Source organism: Diceros bicornis, chromosome 20 (assembly GCF_020826845.1).
Source record: "Diceros bicornis minor isolate mBicDic1 chromosome 20, mDicBic1.mat.cur, whole genome shotgun sequence".
Classification (NCBI taxonomy): Eukaryota; Metazoa; Chordata; class Mammalia; order Perissodactyla; family Rhinocerotidae; genus Diceros; species Diceros bicornis.
The window spans coordinates 20674707-20702542 of NC_080759.1; the positions used below are offsets into that span (position 1 = coordinate 20674707).

Here is a 27836-nt window from a genome sequence, read left to right on the forward strand (position 1 = left end):
TTTCCAACTGACCATGGGAAAAGTATTAATCTTTCTCTTCTCCCTATAAATATTTGAAAATATTTTTATTTGTTTGTATAATCACCCTAATTTGAAATGCTTTTCTTATAGATCTAAATATCCTAGACTGGAATTTTCAAAATCTTGTTGCTATAGCCCTTGGATCTTCTGTATACGTCTGGAATGGGGAAAACCATAATGGGATTGAACATATAGACTTAAGTCTCACTTGTAACTATGTATCTTCTGTGTCCTGGGTTAAAGAGGGAACCTGCCTGGCGGTTGGCACCAGCGAGGGAGAAGTGCAAGTACTGGACTGCTTTTTCTTTCTCATAATGTGCTCTGTATAATTGCTAGATAACTAAAATTGAATTTTAAAAACAGGTTAATGTAAGAGAAAGAAACTATGTTAGATGTGTACTTAAAGCTATGGGGAGTGAGAAGATATATCATTCTGGTTCTTTTCTGAATGGCATTTAATGAAGATTTAGGGATACTCTGCTTAGTTTTTCCACACAATCTTTCTTTCTGTCACATTTCTTTCTTTCTTTTTTTTTTCAGTCTTTTCTCTCAAACTAAACTTGGGATTGTAGAATCTCCAGTTTTAGGACTTTGGAGAGAAGATAACCTTCTAGTTCTCCTTTCTCACCTCAAGCCACGATCAGAAGTAGAATTACTTAAAATAAGTGAATTTTTTTCTGATAGGCTCTCTGAAATGGGGATTTTGCAAGTTTCCATCAATCTAATTTCTCATTCTCATTTTTATTATTATTGTTTATTAGCAATAGCATAAACAATATTGCTCATGTGTTTGATGACTTTGGGGGGCCATGGACAGCTCTCACTGCTTTCTCATCTCTGCAATGATATTGGATACTATGAAGGTTATGTCATGATTTCTTCTTACACCAAAGTTCTCATTCCTCATATGGGTTGGAATATCATTTATAGCTGGCAGGAAAGGAGTCCGTTAGCAGTGAATGGAATTCCTGACTCTAGAAAGTGTCCAGGCACCCAAATTTTAGTTGTTGGAAAACTGTAGATGGATTTCCAGGTTTGGAATTTCAACAATTTAGAAGGAACTAGAAGTGTGATAGTGATTCTCAACCCATAGCTGCCCATTGAATTCACCTGGAGAACTTTAAAATAAATGCCATATCTCCAGGCTCTACCCTCACCATTAAATCAGGATTGCTAGCATCCATGGCATCCTCTCTAGGTGATCCTAATATGCAGATGGCATTGAGAACTGTTGACTAGGGGCTAAAGGTGCTGAACTTTCACTCACTACAAGGACTGGCTATATCAATATTAATTGGCTATCAGGCCTTTGAGAAGAGGGTAGACTGTGAAAATGTCAATGCTACATAGCCCTGTTCATTTTTTCAGTTATGGGATGTGGCAACTAAAAAGCAGCTGAGAAATATGCTTGGTCATTTGTCAGTAGTTGGAGCTCTGAGCTGGAATCACTGTATCCTCAGCAGGTAAGAAGCATTTTATTGGAACCAGTTATATTTGTATCACTAATGGATTATGAGGGTTGAGTGAACAGAACTATAATATTTAAAACCAAAACCAAAACAAAAATAAAAAAAAAACCCAGGACATTAGTTAGTATCAGTTATGATCTTACCCTTTCAGGCATTCAGATCTTCTGGTGATGTAAGCGGTCCAGTGGCCACACGTACCATGGTGGCTATGTGCCCACAGTGTGTGCTAATATTGGAATGTGAGGTTCAGGATTCACTGAATTGTTCAGATAAAATGTAAAACTTCATTTAAGCAAAAATTTCTCTGTACCAAGTAATACCTACTAAAGGGCTATTTTGTTGAAATTAAGCATTTACTGCTATCACTATTAGTAATTTGGAATATGTTAAGCTTTCTGGGGCACATTTCCAATTCACAGAGCCACAGAGGTTAGAACTGGAAGGAACCTCATAGATTAACCAGGTCAGTGGTTCTCAAACTTAACCATGCACCAGAATCACCTGGAGGGCTCCCTAAGACACAAATTGCTGGCCTCACCCCAGGAAATTCTGATTCAGTAGGTCTAAAGGTGCACTGATAATTTGCATTTCTAATTTCCCAAATGATGCTGATGCTTCATCACTTTTGAGAACTACTAATTTAGCCTAACTGCTTCTTTTTAACAAGAAAAGTTAAGTCCTTATGATCCTACATAATTGGTCTAAATATATATTGCTTTTAATAATAGTCATTCATTTTTGTTCTGTATTTCTTAAGGTAGATTTAAATTAAATAAATTCCAAAGCCTTTTATGATTTTTTAAAGTAGCTCAGATGTAAATTTGAGATTTTAATACTTTGTGATTATAAGCCAAACTTAGAACCTTTTAAGCAAAACAACCTATAAAGGTCTAAATATTTACCCTGAAAAGTAGTTGCAGTCAGGTCAATTCTAGACTCAACTTCCTTTTACAGTCTGCATTGTTTCAGTTCAGTTTTGGTATTCATGAAGAATATGAACAGATCCTTTCTTATAATAACAGCTAACATTTTTGGAGTACTGTGTGCCAGGCATGGCACTATACTCTTTTTGTGCATAATCTTGTTTTAATCCCTGCAATAACACTGTAAAGTGGTTTCTTATCTCCCCCTCTTTTGATGAGTAACCTGAGAGACAGCCTGAGGTCACATGATTAGTATAAGGGAAGAGTCAGGCTTTGAACCCAGGTGGTCTGGCTGCAGAGACCATATTGTTCATCAGAATACTACTCAGTGTTGTGCCCGAATAGTTTTTAAAAATATGACACTGGACTTGGAGAAATTTCGGAAATAATTATAGGCAGTTATTTACTTGCTCCTTGGAGAAAATTAAATTAGCCTAGAAAGAATTCATTATCTTTGACAGAGTGATAGATCTTTATCGTTGTTTGGATCCAAATCACTGAGAGTGAGTAGAGACATTATCCACTAACTGAATCATATTGTGGTTTGCTGTGATGTTCAGATAGCTTCATACTCTTTTTAGACATTAGTAGCGTTAGCAAAACTAATAGTGGATCTACAGAGCAATAGAAAAAGGAAATAATAAATTTCTATATCTAAAATTTTACTATAAATATATATACACTAAAACCATTCACTGAGATAATATGAAATATTCTGAATTCCAGAAAAATAATATTTCCTAGGTCCAGTACATAAACTACTACCCGAGAAAATCTGGTAGTCTTCTAAATTTATCTTTTCTATGGCTGCCTGCATTATATTAAAGCAATTAGAGATGTCTATCAAAGGATATCTTCTTGATATCCAGATCTGAAACTCTCCAGACAAATCTATTTCACTTGTGAAATCAATCACCCAGGCAGAATAGTCCATCTTCATTAACCCAAGGAATGTCTACTGTCTTTTGAATCTGTCCTAAGGGATCTTTCAGTAGTTTGAACCATGCTTTCCTTCACATTTTCAAGCGTGTACATAGCAATAGGGTTGAAGTTTTCTGTCGTATACCTGCCCCTTCACCTCTGTGCAGTGGGTCGAGACTGGGCCGTGTGTATCATCACGATGTTCGGGTAGCCCAGCATCATGTTGGAACACTTCACCACAAGCAAGCCGTGTGTGCTCTGAAGTGGTCGCTCGATGGCAAGCTGCTCTCCAGTGGCTGTAGTGACGGACTGCTGACCATATGGCCCCGTGATTCAGGTGTGAGTGCACAGGGTCAACCACTAAAAGTCATACCCCAACCTACAGCAGTCAAGGTAAGAAATCTAACAGCTTTCTAGGTTTCCCTTTACTCTGAGATCAGTGGGTATCCTTCACACAAAAAAACAAAACATTAAGCCAATACTTGGAGATTTTCTTGTCCCAGAATTTGTTTTGGATTTTGCCATCACTCTCTTGAAAGACAGCCCTATTTATGCTCCCCGCATGTCAGATTTTTTTGGTTGTAAGTAACTGAAACCAAAGTCAAGCTTGAGCTTAAGCAGAAAAGTAAATATATTTTCTCATATAAGTGAAGAGTCCTGGGTACATACAGCTGTTTCAAATATTGGCTAGATCCAGGGCCTTAAACAGTGTCATTAGAGTCTGTCTCTTTGTCTCTTGGCTCTGCTTCTCTCTATTTAGTTTCATTCTTCATTCAGACTCTATTTTGTGGGCAAGATGGCCTTGGTGCCTTCAGATTCAGATTCTCCCAGATGGGAGCTGATAAGAAAACACTGTTCCTTATAACTCTGGTAGAAAAGTCCCAGGCAGGACTCTGGTCTGGCTTTGGTCACATTCTCATCTCTCAACTGGTAATTGCAAGCGGAGAGATGGGCACACTGACTGACAAAGCCTGGGTCATGACCTCACAGCCAAGAAAAGAGACCCATTGCTGGAAGAAAGAGGCAGAGTGCTGTAGAGTTAAACCAATACTCAACCATACTCTGCATGATAATTTCTTTTTTTTTTTACTCTTTTTTTTTTTTTTTATTGGTTTATAACATTGTAAAAATTTCAGGTGTACATCATTGTACTTCTATTTCTGCATGGACTACATCATGTTCACCACCAAAATACTAATTACAACCCATCACCACACACATGTACCAAATTATCCCTTTCACCCTCCTTCCTCCCCCCTTCCCCTCTGGTAACCACCAATCTCTCTGTATTTTAAATTCTTATCTCCAGTAAAAAAAATCCATACTTTCCTTCCTTTGGTGTCATAGATGTATGTCTTGGCCTCAACATAGTCTCAGAATATTTATCACTTATAAAGCAAAGAAATTGTTCTACTTTATTAACTGTAAGCAGATTTATTAGAATAAGAACTTAAAAGTTATCATAGAGTTTCCTAATAGAGGGTAGAATATATAGTGCCTGCTGCTATGCATAGTACGGGCCCAACAGCTCTAGCTTGTGGTTTTTTTTTTTTTTTTTTTTTTTTTTTTGTGAGGAGATCAGCCCTGAGCTAACATCCGCCAATTCTCCTCTTTTTTTTGCTGAGGAAGACGGCCCTGGGCTAATATCTGTGCCTATCTTCCTCCACTTTATATGGGACGCCGCCACAGCATGGCTTACCAAGCAGTGCGTCGGTGCGCGCCCGGGATCCGAACCAGCGAACCCCGGGCCGCCGCAGCGGAGCGCGCGCACTTACCCGCTTGCGCCACCGGGCCGGCCCCTAGCTTGTGGTTTTTAATGTCCGTAGGACATTGAGAATGATTTTAGGTCCAAATTCCCATTATTAATGACTTGAAAAACATCTAGGGGAAATGTACTTAAAATGTTCTGTCTGCAAACAAAATACAAAAACAAAATAAAGCAAAACAAAAAACCATCAGGTGAAAAAACCAAGCCAAGCAAAACACGTTACCCTCTTAGATGCCTTGTTGTCAGAAATACAATGAATTGCGCTAAGAGAGAGATTCTGGAAATCTGAGTAAGCCAAGCCTCGTGGCAGCTAATCCCTGGGGAATCACAAGAACAGTTGCTAGTGTACGTCTCTCCACGCTCATCACCGACTAGCCAATTGGTCCAACAGGAGTGGACTTCAGAGGTTGACATCTGTGTGATTCCTCTCAAGATGGAGCTTCCAGTTTTGCCAAAACAGCTTGTTTACAGTAAAAGCTAATTGGAAGTACGGTATTTAAAAAAATGATTAATAATAAATATAAAAAATACTGATATTCATCATATGGTAAAACAGGACCCATGGGCTCAGGGGAATTTCTGAGCCTCTTGAAATTCTGTGCAAAATTTTGTGTTTACTGGAATAGCCCTCTTATCCAGCCCAGTCAGGGGTATGTAACTGAATGGTTATTTGAAAAGGGCAATTAAGGCAGGTAACTGTAAGATAGCATGCATATACATTGTAAATATTTTATTTTGACTGAAAACTTTAAATTGTGCATTTATTCACAATATAAGGCCAAGGCCTTTACTTTAAATGTAGATTGGCTGACTGGAGTTCTTCATTGTCTTTCTTGTATGAAGTATAACCATATTTCATAGTCTAAGGTTTCTACTCATGGTATCTATTTTGATTATCTATTGCTATGTGACAAATTACTCCAAAACTTAGTGGCTTAAAACAACAATCATTTTATTACCTTTTATGGTTTCCATGGGTCAGACTTTGGGAAGGGCTTGTCTGAGCAGTTCTGGCTCAGGGTCTTTCATGTGGTTGTAGTCAGTGACTGAAGCTGGAAGTGCTGGGGGCTGGAGCAGCTGTTGGCTGGCCAGCCGTCCTTCCCTCTTCATGTAGTCTCAGAGCTTCTCCGCATTGGGTAGTTTGGGCTTCCTTACAACATGGCAGCCTTAAGACTGTTGAACTTTGTGGTTCAGGGCAATAGGGCCAGTGCTTCAGAAAGCAAGGTGAAAGTGGCATAGCCTTTTATTACCTAATTTGAGAAGTCAAGCAGTGTGACTTTTGCTGCCTTCTGTTGGTTACAAATGAGTCGCAAGCTCCTCAGATTCAAAGGGAGGGGAATGAGATTCTACCTATTGATGGAGGAAGTGGATACAGTTCTAGAAGGGCATGTGGGATGGGAGATTTACTTTTTAACTCCAAGTAACCTTTAACTCAGGATGAAATTAGTGTACTCATTTGATGCTGGTGTTGTAAAAAGTTACAACTATTTGGAAAACTATTTATGTCAACACTTCTTAAGCTTGCAACTTACCTAAAAAATAACTTGTCAGAAACAAAAGACATATGCCAGAATATATTTATTACAGTGTTCTTTACAAAAGCACACAATTAAAACAAAACACACAAAAAACAACAAAAATCCCTATCAAAGTCCCAATGACATTTTTCTTGGAAATAGAACAAAGAATCCTAAAATTTATGTGGAACAACAAAAGACCCTGAATAGCCAAAGCAATCCTGAGAAAAAAGAACAAAGCTGGAGATATCACATTGCATGATTTCAAAATGTACTACAAAGCTATAGTAATCAAAACAGCATGGTACTGGCACAAAAACAGACACACAGATCAATGGAATAGAATTAAGAGCCCAGAAATAAACCTATATTTCTGTGGACAGCTAATTTTCAATAAGGGACCCAAGAACACATAATGGAGAAAGGAAAGTCTCTTCAGTAAATGGTGTTGGGAAAACTGGACAGCCACATGCAAAAGAATGAAAGTAGATCATTGTTTTACACCATACACAAAAATTAACTCAAAATGGATTAAAGATTTGAATGTAAGACCTGAAACCATAAAACTTCTAGAAGAAAACATAGGGAGTACGCTCTTTGACATCGATCTTAGCAGTATCTTTTTGAATACCATGTCTCACCAGGCAAGGGAAACAAAAGAAAAAATAAACTAATGGTACTACATCAAACTAAAAATCTTCTACACAGCAAAGGAAACCATCAAACAAAATGAAAAAACAACCTAACAATTGGCGGAAGATATTTGCAAACCATATATCTTATAAAGGGTTAATATCCAAAATAGGTAAAGAACTCATACAACTCAACAATAACAACAAAACAACCCAATTAAAAAATGGACAAAGGATCTGAACAGACATTTTTCCAAAGAAGATACACAGATGGCCAACAGGCACATGAAAAAATGTTCCACATCACTAATTATTAAGGAAATGCAAATCAAAACTATAATGAGATATCACCTCATGCCTGTCAGAATGGCGGTAATTAAGACAAGAAATAACAAGTGTTGGAGAGGATGTGGAGAAAAGGGAATCCTCAGACACTGCTGGTGGGAATGCAAACTGCTGCAGCCACTATGGAAAACAGTATGGAGATTTCTGAAAAAATTAAGAATAGAAATACCATATGATCCAGCTATTCCACTTCTGGGTATTTATCCAAAGAATGTGAAAACACAGATGTGAAAAGATATATGCATCCCTATGTTCATTGCAGCATTATTCACAATAGTCAAGACTTGGAAACAACCTAAGTGCCCATTCGTGGATGAATGGATAAAGAAGATGTGGTATATATATATACAACGGAATACTACTCAGCCATAAAAAGGATGAAATCTTGCTGTTTGCGACAACATAGATGGACAGCATGGATGAAGGTATTATGCTAAGTGAAATAGATGGAGAAAGTCAAATAACATATGATTTCACTCAGAAGTGGAAGATAAAAATAACAACAACAAAAACAAACAAACACATAGATACAGAGATTAGATTGGTTGTTACCAGAGGGGATTGGGGAGGGAAGAGGGCAAAAGGGGTGATAGGGCACGTGTGTACAGTGATGGATGGTAATTAGTCTTGGGTGGTGAACATGATGTGGTCTACACAGAAATAGAAATATAATAATGTACACCTGAAATTTATATAATGTTATAAACCAATGTTACCTCAAAAAAAAAAGATAGGAAAAGAAAAAAGAAATGCGACCCCCCCACAAACAATTAAAACAAAACACATAAAAACCAACAACGAAAAAATCCACTCCTCTCCAAAAACCTCAACCCAACCCAATGCAAACCAAACCAAAATAAGACAAAAAATCAACCTGAGTCCAGAATTACAGCACAAATTAGAGTACAATAATATGATAGAATATTATGGGATTATTAAAAATTGTAATTGTGAAAAACATGTTAAAGATGAAAAACTTTTTATATAGTAAGTGAAAACAACAGAAAAATAAAATAGCACATACATTATGTTTAATACTTTAAAGATATTTTTACATATAGAAGATAATATGCAAAAATGAGAATAGTTACCAGGATGATTGATAAGGATACACAGAAAAATATAACTGAAGTGTTTGTTAAAATGTTCTTTAAAATTATGATTATTAGTCATTTCAATTATCAATATAAATGTGCAATACTAAATCCTATTTTCATAATTAACTATAATAATTTATAAATAAATAAGCAAAAGGCAATTTTATTTTCTGAATTGTATTAGGGGTTGAAATGCATGGAATTTTTTGAGTTGCGAGCAATCAGGTATAGCTCTCTTTTGTCTTCTAGTCTCTTCTCTGACCTAGAACCAAAAGACACAGGTAGACAAACCAGAGAAAGACTGCATTTTGTAACCAGATTCTAGGGGCACACGTCAACTACTCTAGCAACAGATTTTGCCCCATAGGAGGTCTTCAGTGTAGTTTTTCAAGCATATTATTGTGTGATTTTTCTATATTCACAATTGTTATTGAGAATTGTTAAAATATTCACAATTGTTATCAAAAGTTGAGGAAGGCATCTAATAGGTGATGTCTAGTCCTTGAGAAGTAATTTCTGGAGAGTGCAATTGCTCCTGCCTTTGGATCAGAGATGTCCAGGAGAGCTGTGAGCGGGGCAGACCTCTGGAACTTCTGCTTACGTCAATTCATCACATTCACAAGTTCACCTTCTCCAAGGCTGACTTGGCTGTGTGATTATTTGGAACTTTATAGGCCATGGATTGGTGTCCCTGGCAGTCTGCAGTCCTTGCTGTTGGAGGAGGAATGAAGGATGGACGCTTACACATCTTGGACATAAATACTGGGCAGAGCATCCAGACCCCAAGCACAAACTCACAGGTAAATGTCTCCTGTGGAATTCACCTTCATTCTGATCTTCTAGAATCCTGTGGAAATAATTTATGATAGAGCGTAGGACCCAGACACATCTTTCTGTACCTGTGGAGTCCATAGGGATTTCAGTTCTTGAGAGTTTTTTTTGTAAAACCTTCAGCTGTGAGTCAAAAGTTAATTTAATTTGTCTTTTTTTTTTTTTTCACATTTCTTTTCTTTCTCAGCACTTCTTTGACTGTGAAACTTGAGAGCAGTCCAACTATTGCTGGACAATGATCATAGTCCACTTAAATTCATAGATTCATTGAGCCTACTTGTATATATAGTCCTTTGTTGCCTTGGGATAAACTTTCCTAGAACTAGTGTAATTCCTCTGACACCCTAACCCCAGCTGTGGACTGGAGGATGGCTGTGGAAGCGCATACTGCCTAGACTCAGTTTGACATACATTCATAATAAATCAGAAATTGCCATAATTCTCTATTTTTTTGGTCATTATTACAGATTTGTTCCCTAATCTGGCTACCTAAGACAAGAGAGATTGCAACTGGCCAAGGTACTCCTGAGAATGATGTGACTGTGTGGGCCTGTCCTGCTCTGGCTAGGTTGGGTGGATTTTTTGGTAAGTAAATAGGTGAGTAAAATGTACCTATAGCTAAGTGAGCTGTCATTGGTGGGAAAAGCCCCGAACGAAAGATTTTCTCCTTCTGGTTCTTTGAAGTATATATTTCATCAGAGGAAAAAGGCCTACACCCAACACACCTCGGGGCATGTATAGATGAGTGTTTCTGAATTTGACTAAGATTGTTCATCACTTACAATTGTCATGTCTTCTCCTTGCATTTGTGTGTGGATGATGCGGGGATGATCATGGGCAGTTTTTGAACTCTGGAGTTATCATAATAACTCATCTTTCCTTATTTTGAAGAAGACCCAGCAGTGCTGGAATGTGTGGGAAGTAGGGAAATATGGAGAGGGTGAGACATTGTTCTCTGTGGGGAGGCCACTAAAGATCATGAGGTCTGGTGAGCCTCTACCCTTTCAAGGCTAACAACTGTTCTTTCTCAGTGCAGTTCTATAAACATTTACTGGTATTTCTTGAGAGCAATCCCCCAAGATGGGGAAACAAGACTCAGGCCTTGTCCTCAAGGGTCTTAAATCCTCTTGGGTGCCATCTGGAATGTTAAAGGGGTATAAGAGTGAGTAGGTATTTCCTTCTACCCAGCCCTGGGAAATAGGAGGTTATGGTTGATGAAGGAACAGCATGGGCATCCATCTCTTGAAGACCTCTGAGTATATGTCCTATCTTCTTCCTCTTTCCACTCGACTTGTCTCCTGGTCAATCCCTGGAGTTTATTTATTCAACATTTATTAAGCATCTACTATGTGCCAAGCACTGTTTGGGGTGTTGGGGATATCCAGGTGAACAAGTCAGATAATATCCTTGCTTTAATGGAGCTTCCTACACTTTTGTGGGAAGAAACAGACAAAAAACCAAATATATGCAATGTTAGGTAGTGATAATGCCATGACTCTCTTTGGAGATTCTGAGAATGTTATTTGGCAACGACAAAGCACCCTTAACAGAAAGACTTCCTGCTTCTGCTGGTCAGCCTGGCTGGACCTCTGGTTAGCTTCAGACGGACCTTTACATCCTTAAGCTGTTACACCGTGTGACTTGGTAAATAGAAATATAGGCAGCTCTTGACAGAGCCGCTTCAATGGCCAGGCATGAGTACTGGAGGAGCATGATTTGATCCTTTGCATATTTTTAATCATAAGACATGCAATTCACTAGACCTTTTCTGATTAGAGAAATTTTTTAAATCAAGCCTTAAACCCAGTTCTTTACAAAATTATAATTCCAGCAGGTAGGTATACCCTTCAGCTAGGTGGGGGCATCTGATAGATACTCGAATCAATTTGCTCTTGCCTGGAATAAAGGTTGAACTTAAGTGCGTTTCCTTGTTTCTCTGGCCTTTACAGAGATCTTTAGTTCTTTAGTTTTAATGCCTTGTGAATTTTTTTCATTCATACTAGACAGAATTCCAAAGAGTACATTTAACCTTTTCTCCTTCTCTTAAAATATTATGGTTGGAGAAGATGCAGTTACTTTTGAGCTCTTGGACACTAATTTTCATCTCTAGCCCATCTCTAGCCAAAATATATGTGCAATATTTCCCTAAGGTGTTTAGTAGGACGGTTGTTATACAAACACATGTCATGTGGTCAGATAAGTTTGGAAATTCTGGGTTAATAGGAACGATTTTTCTTTCCTAAGGATGCCTCAAAACCTTTGATATATTATGCATATTGTGAATCTCCAAGACGAGGTTAGAGCACTCAGTGTTTCTCAAACATATTTGGGAATCTTTTGTAGGGGAGCATCTTGAGGTACTTGTTGCATGAACACACCTCAGGGAGCATTGCTGTATGGCACGGGACTGCTAAGGTATTAACTTCCGTGTGTTTCCACTGTGAGTCAGTGTTTCCATTGTGGGTCAAGGACAGCTGCCTTGACCTATACCCTGGTGACTGAGAGATGAATCAGGGTCTTTCAAATTGGGGGTTGCAGTCCATTGGATCATGGATGTAATGAGTCAAGTTCAGCATTAACAAAATGGAATAGAATAGTATAGAATGGAAAAAAAATGGAGAAGTAGGTATAATTTTGTGAAACTTTTGTTATAGTTATGCAGTACATATACATGCCTATATATGGGGCCGCTGCGTAAAATGTAGTTTGGATTGCTGGTTGTGGTCACAAAGTTTGGAAAAAAGCTATTCTAGATTATGGTCATGCCTTCACTAAGTCTCACCCTGTTAACCATAGTCATAATTCTCTGGGGGAAAATTTCAGTTAAAGAGGCCTCACACACCTGACGACAAAAGAAAGATAACTTATCATTGTCCCCGGACGCCCAAAGAGTTGTAATTTCTGAGCTTTGAAACAGGAGTAGGTAACTTTCTAGCCTGCAGGCAAGATCTGGCCTTTGACTTGGTTTCATTAGTCCATAGCACTTGCACCAATACGTGGTCTCGTTTATGACTGATTGTACCTGCATAACGAAAACAGAACTTTCAATGCTTTCAGTGACAATATTCCTGGAGTTTGGGGGTGTAAATCCTAAAAGGCCACCTTTGTCTGAAATAAAGACAGCATTTCCCACTATCTAGTAAGTTAAGATTGTCACTGATGTGAGAGAAGTATTTCAAGAACACCTTTGCTTCCAATCCACACGCTGTTTTCCTAATAAGTTCTGAAAGTAGTTGTCCGTTTGTTAAGTTGAGGTGTTTTTCAAAGCCTGCTTTGGAAAAGATTTGGGATTTTTTTCTCTGATATTCCTTTTCCCACTTCTCTTCTTCCTTCCTCTTCATCTTAAGACGTCATAATAAAGAATGAAATCATATTTATCGCCTATTATATTTATTGAATGGACTTTTCTCCGGTTTAATTTAAAAGCATTAGAGCAACGGCCTATCTTTATCCTAACTAAATTAAGTTGCTTTTCATTTATATTGCTTTAATTTTTAATTTTTAAAAAATAATGGACGGTGGCCTTCAATAGAAAAAGAGATTCTTCTTTGCTCTGGGTTTGGAGAGTGGTCTAAATTGTTAGAGCATAGAATTTGATTCTACTTCTGGCGCTACCATTAATTAGCTATGTGATCTTTGACAAGGTGTTTGGTATTCCTAAATTTTTCTTCACTTTTAAAATAAGGGGGCTGCATTGTATCTATAAATCTAAACTTTTTAAAGTACTGATGCAGGGCCAATCCCATGTCCCCTTGGGGGACGTACGTATGTGTGTGTGTGTCTACGCGTGAAGGAGAGCATTGGGAGTGATGTATGTAGAGGGAAAAAGCCCCAAGTGTCAGAGATACATTTGTTTCCTTCGGGAGTAGAATAGGGTATATGCAGTGCTTGCTTCTGAGAATCCTGTGTCACAGCACAAGATTATTTCTGCAATTCTAGCTCTCAATTGAGTTGTAAGCAGTACTGGTCCTAGGAGGAAGTGACCACCCACCTACTTTGATTTTAGTTGTGCCCCAAAATACCTACACACTCAAAAACTTATCCAACCTCCTTCCTTCCCCCCATCCTCCCGGTCCCAGCCTCCTTTCATGGAGTCCACTCGTCCTATTTTGGCCTGAAGTTGTGATTGTTAAAGTCGTTGTTGGGTTAGGATAAGTTTTGCAAAGCATTTTCCAAGGGGTACTAGTTGCTTAAGATGCTCAAGTCAAAATGACTCTGGCCAAATAAGTTTCAGAAATGCTGCCTATTATAGCCTCTTCTCCCAAATATTTATAATGCATATAGCAGTCTTGAAGCGAGGAATCCTGTTTAATTTTCTTAACCTGATGTGAATTAATGTGAATATTACACACTCTTTTCATTTTTTTTTTTTATAATTTTATTTATTTATTTTTTCCCTCAAAGCCCCAGTAGATAGTTGTATGTCATAGCTGCACATCCTTCCAGTCGCTGCACGTGGGACCCGGCCTCAGCATGGCTGGAGAAGCAGTGTGTCAGTGCGCGCCCGGGATCCGAACCCAGGGCCGCCAGCAGCGGAGCGGGCGCACCCAACCACTAAGCCACGGGGCCGGCCCTCTTTTCATTTTTAATACCTGTTATCCTCATATAGAACTATTTTCCACAGAATGTTCTTTGAGAAACGATCAGTTAGATAACAGAAAGAGGGTATTGTCTCCAGAATTCCATGAGAAACGATCAGTTAGATAACAGAAAGAGGGTATTGTCTCCAGAATTCCATAAGTAAGACTCGTGTATGCTTTGTGGGAGAGCTTTTTGGGCCCTTTTCCATTAAGTTGCATCAGTTTATTTGATTAGTTTCTTGAAACCTAGGTCCCAAGGGGATGACTTGAGGAGAGGATAAGAAGAGGGGTGGGGTGGGTGGCAGGAGCACAGCAATGGCAATTCCTGGGTGTTGGTGAATTAGAGAAGATAGAACTAATAACATTGTGGGGCATGAGGGGTGTTGTGGGCTAAAAAACGGTCCCTCGAAAGATATCCACAGCAATCCCCTGGAACCTGTGAATGTGACCTTATTGGGAAAAAGGGTCTTGGCAGATGTAATTAAGTTAAAGATCTTGAGGTGAAATCGTCCTGGATTATCCAGATGGACCTGAAATCCAGTGACAAGTGTCCTTGTAAGAGACACACAGAGGAGAACAGACACACAGAAGAGGAGGCGATGTGACCACGGAGGCAGAGACTGGAGGGATGTGGCCACAAATCAAGGACTGCCAACAGCTGCCTAGAAGAGGCGAGGAACAGAATCTCCCCCGGAGTCTCCAGAAGGAGCCGCCCTGCTGACTCCTTGATTTTAGAGTCTGGTCTCCAGAACTGTAAGAGGATAAATTTTAGTTATTTTAAGCCGCTAGTTTGTTATGGCAGTCTTAGAGACTAACACAAGGGGAAGAGCCCTGAAGCAAAACCTCAGCCACATTAGGATGTTGCCCAGAGTCAGCCCTGACTGGTGTGACCACAGTGAAGGCGTAGTAGGAGCGCCAGCTCTGAAGGTGGCCCTTTATCCTGGGATGGGACTCCTGGTGCCACCTTAGGTTGCTTCCCAGTCCTCAGCAACAGCCCTTGTAATGTGGAACTTGAGTTGTCCTTCCTTATTCCCACAGGCCACAGAGGCAGAGTGCTGCACTTGGCTTTGAGTCCGGACCAGACCCGAGTGTTTTCTGCTGCAGCTGATGGCACAGCCCGTGTATGGAATTGCTGCTAGCTGCTCTCCCCTCTAAGCTTCAGTTTCCTCATTTCTAAGTAGGAATAATGGTACCGGCCTTGCCTTCTCCAGGGAGTTGTTGTGAGGGTCAAGCAAGATGAAGTGCTTTTCCCCATGTGGATTCCTGTCTTCCCGACCTTCTTTCTCAGGTTACTTTATTTGCTCTGCTTCCTCCCATTGCATTTCCCAGACGTTGTCTTTGACCTTCCATTCTTCTCTCTCTCCTTTCCTCCTCTTCCTTTTTCTTCTCTATCTTCCTTGTTAGAGATGCATTTCCACCGGTATAGTCAGAACAATATCTGTAGCATAGATTTCTAAGTACTTCTTTCCCACTTGACTTTTCTCCCAAGCTCCAGCCTCCCATTTCTGTCTGCCTCTGGATATTTCCTGCTTGAGATCCTTTCCTGTCTTTAGCTCAAACTCAGTACTTTAAAAACACAACTCATTCACTTGAAATATATTGACTAAAATCGTACTAAATGCTGGGCGGTATGCTAAGCATCCGTATTATTTCCTGTCAAAATGAGCTCCTCTGTAGGACTCCCTTTTCCCTCTTCACGGTCTCATCCTTATCCTGGTCGTCCAGTCACTCAGGGAGCCTCCTGATTACTCTGCTCCATGCTTACCCCGGTTCTCTTTTCTTTTGTTCATCCTCTCATGTCTTGAATACCTGATGACCAGTCTGTTATAATTGTCTTCTAACTGGTTTTCCTGTCTTTAGTCTTCATGGGTCTCACATCACTGTTAGGTTAAATTTCCAAAAGCACTGTGCTGATCCTGTCAGTCCCCTGCTCATAAACTCTCAATGGCTCCCTATTGCCTAAACCCCTTGGCCTCAACTCGGAGTCCTGAGCCCAGAACCTGAAGTTAGGGGGCTGTTCTTGCCTCAGCTCTGCCATAAACTGACTGAGTGACCTTGGGTGTGTCACAACATTTGCAAGAATAAGAATTCGGATTTGATAATTGCTAAGCTTTCTTCAAACTTGATCAGTTCGCTGTTCTACCGTTTTATTGTTAATTCCCACCCATCTCCTACATCTCCCCTGGGCTAAGTCTTGTGATTTCCTGCTTTGGAGCCTTTGTTGGAGCTTTTCTTCTAGTCTGGAGTTCCTGCTCCTCTCTTCCTTTCCTTTGCTCATCTGCATAAGTCCTAACCTCTCCAGGAAGTGTGTTGAAATGCTGTTACCTGGGTTCAAACGCTTGGCATCAGTCTGTGTCACCTATTTGATATTAATATACTATCCTAGTTATTTTTAAAATCTTTTATTGCTATGTGAATCTTTGGTTATTTTAGTTCTGAGATGCTTATTTCTTCCCTGGACAGTTAAATTGAGGAGCTGAGGGAGCATATGTTATACTTTTTAGTGCTCCTTGGAATGTTTTGCCGTGTCAGATAACAAATATTGATTGATTTGTTTGCTTTTGTCATAAAATGTTTTTTACCAATACATACACACCCCTTTAACCCCCTTCCCCCCACCAAAAAAAACCCCATGAAACAAAACAAAAGCCTTCATAATTGAAAGTGGAATAGTATATACAAGGGGAGTTAGGGTAGGACTCTCCTGTCAAATTAGTGTTAACTTGCCAATATTTTCTTTTATTTTCTCTGTTTTTTAACTCAGAAAATCTGCTTGGTAGTGCTAGTAATTCTTGCCTTAGAAAATTTTAGGTCACCAAAAGCTACAAATGTGATACTTTTCTGCAATACACACTCTTCTTCTTTAAGCTAATGGTTTTAATTTCATCTTCTTTTTAATTAGTCAGGTATAAACTATAAGAAAATGTTTAGCAGGGAAATGAGCAAAATGATTAGACCATTTCCAGTGTCCCCCATCATTCTGATCTGGGTCATTCTGTCTTAACAGTCTCATGACACTAAGTCTAGACCAAATGTCACTTCTGTCAATTAATACTGGTGTGTAAACAAGGGGTTTTCATTTAAGAAAAATAGCAATATATCTTTTACCTGCTATTTGTTTTGGTGCGAAGTCTGGGATATGGTTTTAGTAGAGAAAAAAAGTGAACTTATAGATAGTACATAAAACAGAAGCCTTTGTTACAATTGATTTTTTAATTTTGTCTTTTAAAATTTTTGAGTAGTAATTCACATATAGTAAAGCACATAAGTCTTAAGTGAATAGCTTGATGAGTTTTTAATTTATGAATAGGTAACTGTGTAACCACCATCCAGATTAAAATACGAACATTTCTGTACCCTAAAAGACTTCCTTGTGCCCACTCCCAGTTAACACCCCTCAATTATTCTGACCTCTGTCACCTCGGATTAGTTTCACCTTATGCCAACCTTCAGATAAATGGAATCATATGGTAAATATTCTTTCTTTGTCTGGCTTCTTTCCCTGAACATTAAGTTTGTGAGATTAATTTATGTTGTTGCTTACAATTGTAGTTTGTTCTTTTACAGCGCTGTGTAATATTCCACTGTATAAATGTAGAACAATTGTTTATCCATTTTATTGTGGATGGATATTTGATTTATTTTCAATTTTGACTTTTAAGAATAAAGCTCCTATGCACATTCTTGAACACATCTTTGGTGGAAAAAAGCACTCATTTCTGTTTGATATATACCCAGGAGTGGAATTGTTAGGTCATAGGATATGTGTACATTCAGCTTTAATAGACACTGCCAGGGCCGGCCCCGTGGCTTAGTGGTTAAGTGCACGCGCTCCGCTGCTGGCGGCCCGGGTTCGGATCCCGGGCGTGCACCGACGCACCGCTTCTCCGGCCATGTGGAGGCCGCGTCCCATGTATAGCAACTAGAAGGATGTGCAACTATGACATACAACTATCTACTGGGGCTTTGGGGAGAAAAAAAAAAGGAGGAGGATTGGCAATAGATGTTAGCTCAGAGCCGGTCTTCCTCAGCAAAAAGAGGAGGATTAGCATGGATGTTAGCTCAGGGCTGATCTTCCTCACAATAAATAAATAAATAAATAAATAAATAAATAAATAGACACTGCCAATTTTCCTAAGAAGTTGTACCAATTTACACTTCCACCAGCAAAGAACAAGAGTTCCGTACAACTACTTTATAAGTGGACTTCAAATTTGTGATACGTGTTGCCGGTAGAGAATATTACATCCTCTTATTGCTGTTAAAATCCTAACTAGGAATTTGGGATTATAGGGGGTATGTGAAGTATCATCCTAGTGACATTCTTAGATCCTCTCTTTTAGATAGTAGCACCAGGCCTCACTTTCTAGTATAGAGGTTCTCATTCCTGGCTGCATATTACAATCATTGGCCTACTTATGTAAAGAATACTATGTCCTAGGTCCCATTGAATACCAATTAAATAAAAATTTCTAGAGGCGAGGCCAGGGCATTGGTAATTTTAAATAGCCTGGTGAGCCGTGGTTGAAATCCAATATGCTAGTATTTTGGTCAGTCTTTAGGCTATGTTCCTTCCTTTATTTTAAGAGACTGTCTTTTAGTGTTGTTGTATGTTCTTGGTTTACATATACGTAGTGTGTGTGGTATACACACACACACACACACACACAATTTATATTCCTAAAGGAACTGGTGGAAGTCAAAGGAATCTGTTCACATGATCACAACTTGAAGTGGCTGCTGGGCTGATGACTCCCCACTAAGTTGAATGTACTGAATAAACACCATGGGGCTTTTTCCAAAGGAAACTTTCTGGCCACAATTCAACACTCACTCCCTGCTATGGGGTGGCAGCCACTGTAGCTACCATGTTGATTGGACTTACCCAGGCTTAGGGAGAAGGAGAATCAAGAAATCACCTAGATAATCCAAGGCTTAAATGCAAACTACTGAGAAAGGAGGCTGACTTTCTGTTGCATACTTTTCTTAGCTGGCCAAGTTCTTCATTTATATTCCCTAGAATTTTAATTTTTATTTCTCATCTGCCTTTGGAAAATACTCTAAGGCATTTCCTGTTTCTATTTCTCCCATAAACTCAGATTCTCGCATATAAATCTGAATAGCAGGTGTCCATGTGGAACAATGGCCTTTGAAGGGCAAACTCATTTCCTTTCAGCCCAAATGCTCCAGACTGGCTGTTTCTGTTTCCTGCAGAATTGCTGAGCTCTCCACTGACCTTAGTGTCACTCCTGCTGGGTCCCATTGAGAGAGTGGAGTGAATAATTCAAGTAAAATTTGCACGTCACTTGACACATGGATGACACTGGTGACATTGGTCCCCTAATCTCTCCCTTGCATCATCCATGAGGGTACTATATTACTCTGCCTCACTTTGCCGGTGGAGATCTGCTACTAAAGTTATAGGAGAGCAACGGGAACACTCATATAAAGTGATTTTATTCATGACAAGATTAAGAAGTGACAGCAAATGAAATGAAATGCAATTATCTAAACTTTCCCTTCATAGTCTTATTTATCCAGTTGAGGTGTTCCTTTGAGAGAAGACTATAGACGCCAGGTCCTCGAGGGTCTCCGCATTTCCCTGGAAGGCCAAAGGCAGTGACACCTCTGAAAGTTCCCTCACATATCAGAGGGCTTCCAGAATCTCCCTGGAGGAAAACAAGAGGAGTGGTGAGGATTAGCATTGGACACGACCTCTAGCAGAATGGAAGAAATTTCATTTAATGTGGAATTAAGATCAACCTTGACTTAATTGAAAATTAGCACTTGAAAAACCAAAATGTTTGAGAGTGTCTTAATATTTTTACATTGGCTTATTTGACTTATTTATGAGCCAGTGAAAATTGAAACGAAACTTGTATTACTGATTATGTTACCCACTAATTTTGAAACTGATTCTCTGCTTTAAAAAGGAAACCCTCTTGTTTGTCATTTTCTCAAAATGCTTAATAACTCAAGGGACAAAATAGTCAAATGCAGATGGGACATTGAGGCAAAGAGTAAAAACCATGTTTTCTGGTTCTTCCAGCAGATAATTGTCTTCCCAAAGAAACAAAACCAAAGCAACCTTTCCCTTCATCCTCTCAACTAGACAGAAACTGCTTCCCCAGTCCCCTTTGAGCATCTGATGCTAGATGGAAGCTCTTGGAAATCAGTGATTACACTCAGAGCTAACTGATTGCATAGCAGAGAGCTTCAGTTAGCTGTAAGTTGCTGCTTTATTGTTCCTGACCGTGCACCCAATGTATGACCTTGTGTACTCTCATGGAACTCTAGAATCAGCATATGTTAAGGTGTTGGAGGTCTAGAGTCTGGATTGGCCATTTCACTGCTATAGCTTTAGGGAAGACTGGCGATGCTAGATGGAGGGCCTTTGAGGCATGTACACAGAGCTCTGCAATGCAAGGCTCTGAGGGCCCAACTCCATCCAGCAATGCGAAGGCACCAATGATCTTCCCTTTCCAGGCAAAAATTGGCCTTATGAGTGTATGAAGTAAGGAACCATGTGAGAAGCTGGGGTCCTCCCTGGATGGGTATATTTCTCTTGCCTAACATAGTGCCTGAAAATTTCAGAATTAGTCCTTTAGGTTTAATTCATCAACAGCCAATTCCAGCAGTCTTGGACATTGAGAGAATGGGAAAAGGATTGGTAAGCTTTGATGATAGATGGTGGCTGGTGGGAGGGGGACAGCCGTCTTGGGAAGCTGTTGTGGCTTCAGGATGTTGCATGTGGGTTCCAAAAGCATGTGGGTTCTGGGTTCCTGGATGCCAGGACTGGTGGATGAGGTGGGGGGGTGAGGGTGGGCAAGGAGAGAAAGTGGAAGCGTGTTGAAGACAAATGCCATCTTTTCCTGGGATTTGCCTAGCCTTGGTCTTGGAGGCAAACCATTCAGATCTGCAGATGTTAGACAAGCACCTGGAAAGGGCAGAGACCTCTGGATCTCTCAGTGTCTGATAACTCCCAAACCATCCATACTGCACACTCCTTTCCTTAAGATGAGGCTCTATAGAGTCTTTGGGAAAGGTGAGAAATGACAAGCCAGTACTCGGAGCTTAAAAATTGGTGAAATGTTTCTTCTATTTCTATCTTTAAGCAGGGCCCTGTCACATTCCTTCTCCAGGGACTCCAGTATGGAGGCTTACACATTCTCTGGTATGAGTCAGGCTTGCAAGTTATTTCCTGGGGATTGAGTTTGTCTCTAGGAAGCCCTGGGGATCTAACCTAAGATCCTCAGTCAGGCTTGGGAATTATAGGAATTTCAGACTTGCCCGGTTAACTGGCAGAGGACGTTTTGGCGGGTGCCGAGATGAGGAAAAGGGTACTGAAGGCCCTGGGGAACCCTGACTTCAGCTCTCCTGAGTGTTACGTGTTTTTAAGTTTAGATCTACGTATGTTAATATGACAAATGAGACAAAAAAACATTGCTTCTCAGTGATTTTTGATACAAAACCAAGAAGATGTAGCAGGTCATCCCATGCACTAGCAATGAACTTGTTTTTGATGAACAACTCACGTGAGCTGAGAACGTTAATTTATTTAACTGAGTTTATCAAACTTTGTTCGAAAAGCACCAGGACTCTTTAGAAGCCAACACCATGACAAGACTAAGCATGATATTATGTTTGCCATATCCGTATGACTTAATCCAACAGCTAAAATGTGGGATCTTATTCTACTTACATTGCACGAGTCTTTTCCACCTCGGAGGTTTCCGGCACAAATCATATTCAATCCAATCACGGGATTATAATTATAGTGCTTTGGATCATTGCAGATCTTTCTGTCTATGACGGTGACATTGACTTCTCTCAGAGTATCAGATGGAGGTGACTGATTGCGAAACTGCCCCCACCCTGCAACTCGACACGCGGTTCCTGGTTTCACATCATTCCCATTTTTAGGGAGAGGAAGGATATTTACGTTTTCATTAATTGCTGCTTTTTTGTTCAGCTGTTGGAAAACAAGCATAAAGAGTTAACAGAATGAGATAATTAAAATATTCACATTTTTACTTAAAGTCTAGCCCAACCCTCAGAGATCCCCTTGTATGGCTATAGTCTGTAGCTACAGGGGCCCCGAGGAAAAGTTTCCATGTAGGTGGCCAGATTGTAGGAGATTCTATCAAAGTCAATCAAAGGCACATACCTGTAGAAGTTTAAGGTCATGCTCGTGTGTGTCCTCATCATAGCACGGATGGGGAAACTCTTTTTTAATGACAATGATCTGTTTTTCTCGCTCATTCTCATCCATTGAGTGAGCCCCAAGAATGACTTTGGACTTTCTCTCCCTGAAAACAGACACAACATTATTAACTGGGATTACTCTTCAAATCAGGAGCTGAGCGTATAATGTGCTGATCAGTTTCATTGTCCCATTTATCAATATGCTTGTTGTGGAAATACTTGTTTGTGGCTCAGAAAGAAAAAAAAATGTGTACTTTAAAGAATAAAAAGTAATACGTTTATTAATTTATCATCATCATCATGATCATCACCAGCTTATTTATAACAAGCTAAACTAGGTTCTTTGGAAACAAATCATAAGAGAATTCCATGGCAGCTAAGCCAAGTCTTGAGATCTCTGTTGGGGTTTTAGTTCTGCACCCCCCAACCCTCCTTTAGCCGTGATAGAGAATCAGTCTGCAGATTACTGGAAAATAAAGCTCTCTATAATAGTCTAGAGAGAAACAAAAGGCACTAGATAGTTATAGAGTAGTGCACTGAAGTGATCTTTGTAAGATAAAATAAACATCTTACTTGGGAAAACTATCAGAAATAGACTGCCTAGTGGAAGACCTTATTTGAATGACATTGAGTGTGTGTATATTGGGGGAATGTTGGTCTGAAGGGGGGCCCAGGATTTTTTTGTCTTCTTATTCTATGCTAAAGGTTCATTTTGGTTAATAAAATCAAAATACTCTCTGATGTATTAACGATTAAGGCTATTATCATTCACAACCTAGTATAAACTACACCAACCAGATAGTCACACTGCTGTTTTTCCATTACACCAGCTGCTATTAATCTCACTTAAGACATTAGAACAGTGCTTTCAGTAGAGCATACTTTGAAGATGAAATGTTCTATATATCAGCACTGTCCAATATGGTAGCCATTCGCCACATGTGGCTACTGAGGACTTAAAATGTGGCTAGTGCAATGGAGGAACTAAATTTGTAATTTTATCTAACTTTAATTAATTTAAATCTATAAAGCCTCATGTAAATTTATGTAGCCAATATGATAGTGGCCATTGTACTGGACAGCCCAAGTTTAGAGGCTTGATTTAGGGAGTAGAGAAAAGACCAGGCCTGGAAGAGGTTTGAAGGTGGTGTTTGACGGAGGTTAACAGATGCCCGAAGGTGTAAGAGGAGTTCACTAAGGGAAATAGGAAGGCAGTGGAAACAAGCTTTCTCTACTTGAGAGTTGTGCTCAGGCCTCTGAGGGGATGCTGAAAGCTTTACCCTCCTACACTGTGGCTAATTCTACCCAGTCATGATATCAAGACCGGAAGCAAAACCTTGCAGCACCTGGACCCAGTGGCTCTACAGGAGACCTACAGACAGAACTTGTGGATGCTGCTTCCCCGTTGGTCTGATTCTTTGGGGTCAAGTCTGGGCTAAACTCCCTGTTGGGGTAAATAAAGCAAGTTTCCAGAAACTTAAGTATGTAATGTGAAGCTACACGTGAGTCTCCCATGGCTTTAGTGGGATTTACTCTTTTTCTTAATATTTGCCCAAATTAGAATATCTCCATAAATATTTTTTAAAACCCAAGCACTCACAGGCCACAGTGAGCTGCAGTCAATACCCAGTCTTTTGCAATCAAAGCCCCAGCACAGATGTTTTTTCCTTTTAGTAGCACCATGTAGGGTCTTGAATGAGGGGTCACTTCATTTCCTCCAATAATTTTTACACAGAAATCTGTTAAAAAGAAAAAGGCAAATCACATCAGTGCCCACCCCACAGACCTCTACCTGAAACCGTGTTTCTAAGACCAGACGTGCTTTTCCTGTTGGGAGAGGAAGCATAGATGAGAACATCCTTCCCGCCCCCCATATATAGATGTTCAGATATCTGAATGTAAATCCCATTCCTGTTGGACTTTCTGAGAGGGTCCTACTCTTTCACCCGCAGAAGCCATGCCCTTGGTGGTTCCAGGGGTTAATAGGATGGGAATCTGTCACAACCACAGACCTCAGGCCTTGGGCTTGCAAAGGGCAGACAGCTGTGCATTGGTCTTGTTGTGGCCCAGGACAGGCCACCTCAAGATGTTCCACAATGGCATATTGACTATTTTGAGTTAAAGTTACTTAAAAAGCAAACAGGGCTTTCTGACCCTCCTGTCTCTTATTTTCCCTGAAAGCAGGAAATAAATCTCCCATGTGAAAGGTAGGGGATTCAAGGCCGAGAAACCTGTGTAAATAAACCTTGCTAATTTACTACCTCAGGCCTACACTCTGCTTAAATTCCTCACAAATTATGTACCCCAAACTTGAGTTTCTTTGTCCTGTCAATTTTTCACAATTTATGTTTCTTTGTGTAAAAGATATATGTACTCCCTGTTTTGTTCACTCTCTGAGCATCATTTCTTTATGGTCACCAATATGTACATATTAAACTGGGTTTTTTCTCCTGTTAATCTGGTCTTGTGTCAGTTTTACTATCAGTCCAGCCAAAAGAACACAAGAAAGGAAGAAAGGGGATTCTCCCCACTCCAACAGTCTACACCAGTAACAGTTGCTACAGGAGATGCTAGTGATGATGACAACCTTGAGTGCCCTCCCACACCTCCCTCTTTCTGGCTGAGTATTAATCTGGTGAAGCAGAGTAGTTTTTAGAAGACTGAGAACTGCCCTTTTCACCGCAAGCCCTTGCAAAACCACATAACTTACAAACTGATATTAACACCTTTTAGCTGTGACCCTACTCGTGAGTTCTTTGGTCATTGTGAAACTTCTGTTTATTGAAATTTGCCCTCTCCTCATTCATAAGGTGAGAGAATAATATCTATTGCACGTGAGGCTTCTCTTCAATCTCCAGCTCAAACTACATGGTTTAATCTAAGCCCTTTTCCAATGAAGTAGGGGAAGGGAGGCGAGAAGATGTTATAAGGAGAGAACTCTGCCTTAGTCAAGTTTCCTTAATGATAGACCAGGAGCTTGGATTCATTACTAGGAACAGTGAGACCCAAACACCAGGCAAGCCATCCATGTTGGTTGAGAGGATCTTTTGCCTTTGTGATGTACTCTCAGCTCTCCACCTTCCTACACCAGATATTCTTGGATTCTCTTAAAATATTTCTCCTGACCATTGGCTGAGACTCATGGTCCCTTAAATAGAGCACAATGCCTGTAACTCCATTATTAAAGCTAACTCATTGCAAAATTCACAGTAAGGTGTAAATGATGAGAGTGAGGGGAAGGGGAAGAGAGTGACCATAAGGGCTCTAATTTCCAGAAGGGAGTTGGGAAGGGAAATTCTAGGCTCTAGAAGTAAAAGGATAAGGAACGAGAGAAACCGAGAGAACTTCAAACACATCTCAATTTTTCCTGGGGTCTATCATGTATAGATGGATTCCAAGGGTGCATTTTTGGACCTTCTGGGCTTCAGAAATCATAAACTCAGTAGAATACTCCCTTTTTCAGAGTCCTTGTTAGGTGAGCACATATACTACCTGGGAAAAAAGTCCACATCTCTGACCAACTACTCCTAGAAGAGTTGGGGGTAGGGTTTAGAGTAAGTGAGGAGCTTTTAAAAACTAGCAATTCTTGGTCCCCACCCAGAATCAAAACAAATTAGCATCTCTGGGGCTGGGGCTGGGATATCAGTGTCGTTTAAAAGCCCTCCAGACTATTCTAATGTGTAGGCGGGTTGAAACCACGGGTCCAGAGCATCAAGTCTTGCTTTGTCGTGTCTGTTCGCTTTATAGGCCCACATTGCTCTCTCTGACCACAGGAAACAAAAAGGAGCAGAGCAAGTTGCTTTTGTTTTTCCTTTGAAGAAAAAAATATGATTGGAGTTTTTATCTGCCCCGTTTTCACTGTTGTGGAGGATTTAACATGCCTGAACATAGTCATATATTTGTGGTATACTATGTTTCTACTATACCCACTCTTTTGTCCCAAATGTCCTGTAACCTTGTTATTTTTAAAATTTCTTCTCATTTTTCGGTGCAAGATAAACCAGAGAACTTCCTCGAGAATTTCTGGTAAGACAGGTTGTTGCATCAGCCCCTGCCCACCACTCCCACCTCCAAAAGCTGATGGACCCTGGGGAAAATGCATGGCTGCTCCACACTCGGCAGTGCAGTTCAGCCCAGCCCCAGCATGGTCCTCATTTCCAGAAGGTTTTTAAGGAAAATCTAGAGCTACCCAGGGGCTATTACCCTTCTTGTGATAATGCCATGAGTTTTCCAGCATTTCAGACTGATGTGCGTGCAGCTCACACACAACTAAGCATGTTGGTGTGCTAAGGTATACCAAAGAATTAGCTTAATGCAGAATACTACAGCACTTCCAAAGAGTCGATGTGGGGACATTCCCAATGTCCTAATGTATTCCCAAGGACACACTAGCCTAGGGAAATAATGATAAAAATTCAAATCATTCCTGATTTGTTTTGAGTGTCTAGGTCAGCTTTGTTTTAATTGTCTTTAAAACAATCTATGCATTTTCTGCAGCAAGAAAGGCTGAGGCAACACTATTCCTTTCCTGAAAGGTACCGTTTATTTTTTTAACTCAAGAGCTTTTTGTTTGTTTATTTGCTTGTTTTTACATTGTCCTTTTCGGCAATTTTCAAGCTACAAATTGGCAACAATAAGCACTGGTGGTTCTATAGCTTTTGTGAAGAAATTGTAAAAAAGAAAGAAGGATGCTTTTCCTTCCAAAATAAAGACATATTTAGAATCCAAGAAAGAATATTAAGGCTTGGGGGAAAAAAAATCTCCTCTTAATACTCTTAGCTAATATTGCCAAAAGTTCAAAAATGAAACTCTGCTCTGTTTTGCTTAATGATTATAATAGAAATGACAAAAGTCAGTCTTACCTTCAGGAATTAGCAGGAGAAAAGTGACAATCGAGAGAGAGGATGCCAGAAAGGAGTTCCTCATTGTGGCTGGTGTCCCCACATCAATCAGCATGAAAATCTGTTTTCAGTTCGTGACCGTCTCTGTCTATATACTGAGAGGACAGAGGATGTGGTTTCCTTTCTTTCCAATTTCAAAGTTGAGCATTAGGAAATGAAACTTAAGTAAGTGAGAAGAGTGAATAATCACTGTTACCTGTGGGCACGCTGTCCTTGGCTAGGACTGCTGAGGGAGAGGACTGTAATTCTACATGGCGGGTGGGGGCAAGGCGACCTTGTTGCCATCAGGACATGGGACACAAGAAGAGACTCTAAAATGTCTCAGCAGAGGATTCTAGTTTTCATCACCAGCAGTATTGTCTTCCGTATCTATGAATGGAAGCTCTGTTAAGACTTAAATTAGAGCTTTAAAAAATGTCTTAAAAATTGGTCACCAGCCAAATTTCTTTCTAGTTATCTCTTTGGGTTATGTAAGGATTAATAGGCCAAGGGCAAGAGGAGATGCAGGAGGGATCCTTATGTATTTGTAAGCTCCTGCCTGGATTTTCCTTCCCCATTTTGTGGCAGATAATTTATTACGCTCCTGTTTGGAGTCTGTGGCAGGTGTGGGGACAGAGACTGATGGG

At 40.0% G+C, this 27836-nt stretch overlaps 2 protein-coding genes across 2 annotated transcripts in view; one reads left to right on the forward strand and one right to left on the reverse strand.

Moving 5' to 3' along the window:
• The window catches only part of CDC20B (cell division cycle 20B), a 60321-nt gene extending 43028 nt beyond the window's left edge, over positions 1-17293 (forward strand). Inside the window, exons 7-12 of the mRNA XM_058564085.1 lie at positions 112-308; positions 1390-1484; positions 3502-3727; positions 9368-9493; positions 9992-10109; positions 15143-17293. Coding sequence (XP_058420068.1) covers positions 112-308; positions 1390-1484; positions 3502-3727; positions 9368-9493; positions 9992-10109; positions 15143-15243 — 863 coding nt within the window. The 3' untranslated portion in view covers positions 15244-17293. The remainder of the gene's footprint in view (positions 1-111; positions 309-1389; positions 1485-3501; positions 3728-9367; positions 9494-9991; positions 10110-15142) is intronic.
• A 2250-nt stretch (positions 17294-19543) lies between these two features.
• GZMA (granzyme A) lies at positions 19544-27290 on the reverse strand. The gene is made up of 5 exons (XM_058563475.1): positions 27172-27290; positions 23910-24048; positions 22272-22413; positions 21807-22076; positions 19544-19773 (listed from the first exon to the last, which is right to left on the reverse strand). The coding sequence occupies exons 1-5, from the start codon at positions 27263-27265 to the stop codon at positions 19609-19611; spliced, it is 810 nt and encodes a 269-aa protein (XP_058419458.1). The 5' UTR covers positions 27266-27290; the 3' UTR covers positions 19544-19608.
• Positions 27291-27836: the final 546 nt, after the last annotated feature.

Excerpts from the sequence above, each read along its gene's own strand:
- GZMA (XM_058563475.1), bottom strand. The coding sequence starts at position 27,265 with ATGCTGATTGATGTGGGGACACCAGCCACAATGAGGAACTCCTTTCTG. Across the intron at positions 22,414-23,909 it reads ACTGCAGCTCACTGTGGCCT|GGAGAGAAAGTCCAAAGTCA; the intron begins GTGAGTGCTTGG and ends GTCTGTTTTCAG. Across the intron at positions 19,774-21,806 it reads GTGGAAAAGACTCGTGCAAT|GGAGATTCTGGAAGCCCTCT; the intron begins GTAAGTAGAATA and ends GTTTTCCTCCAG.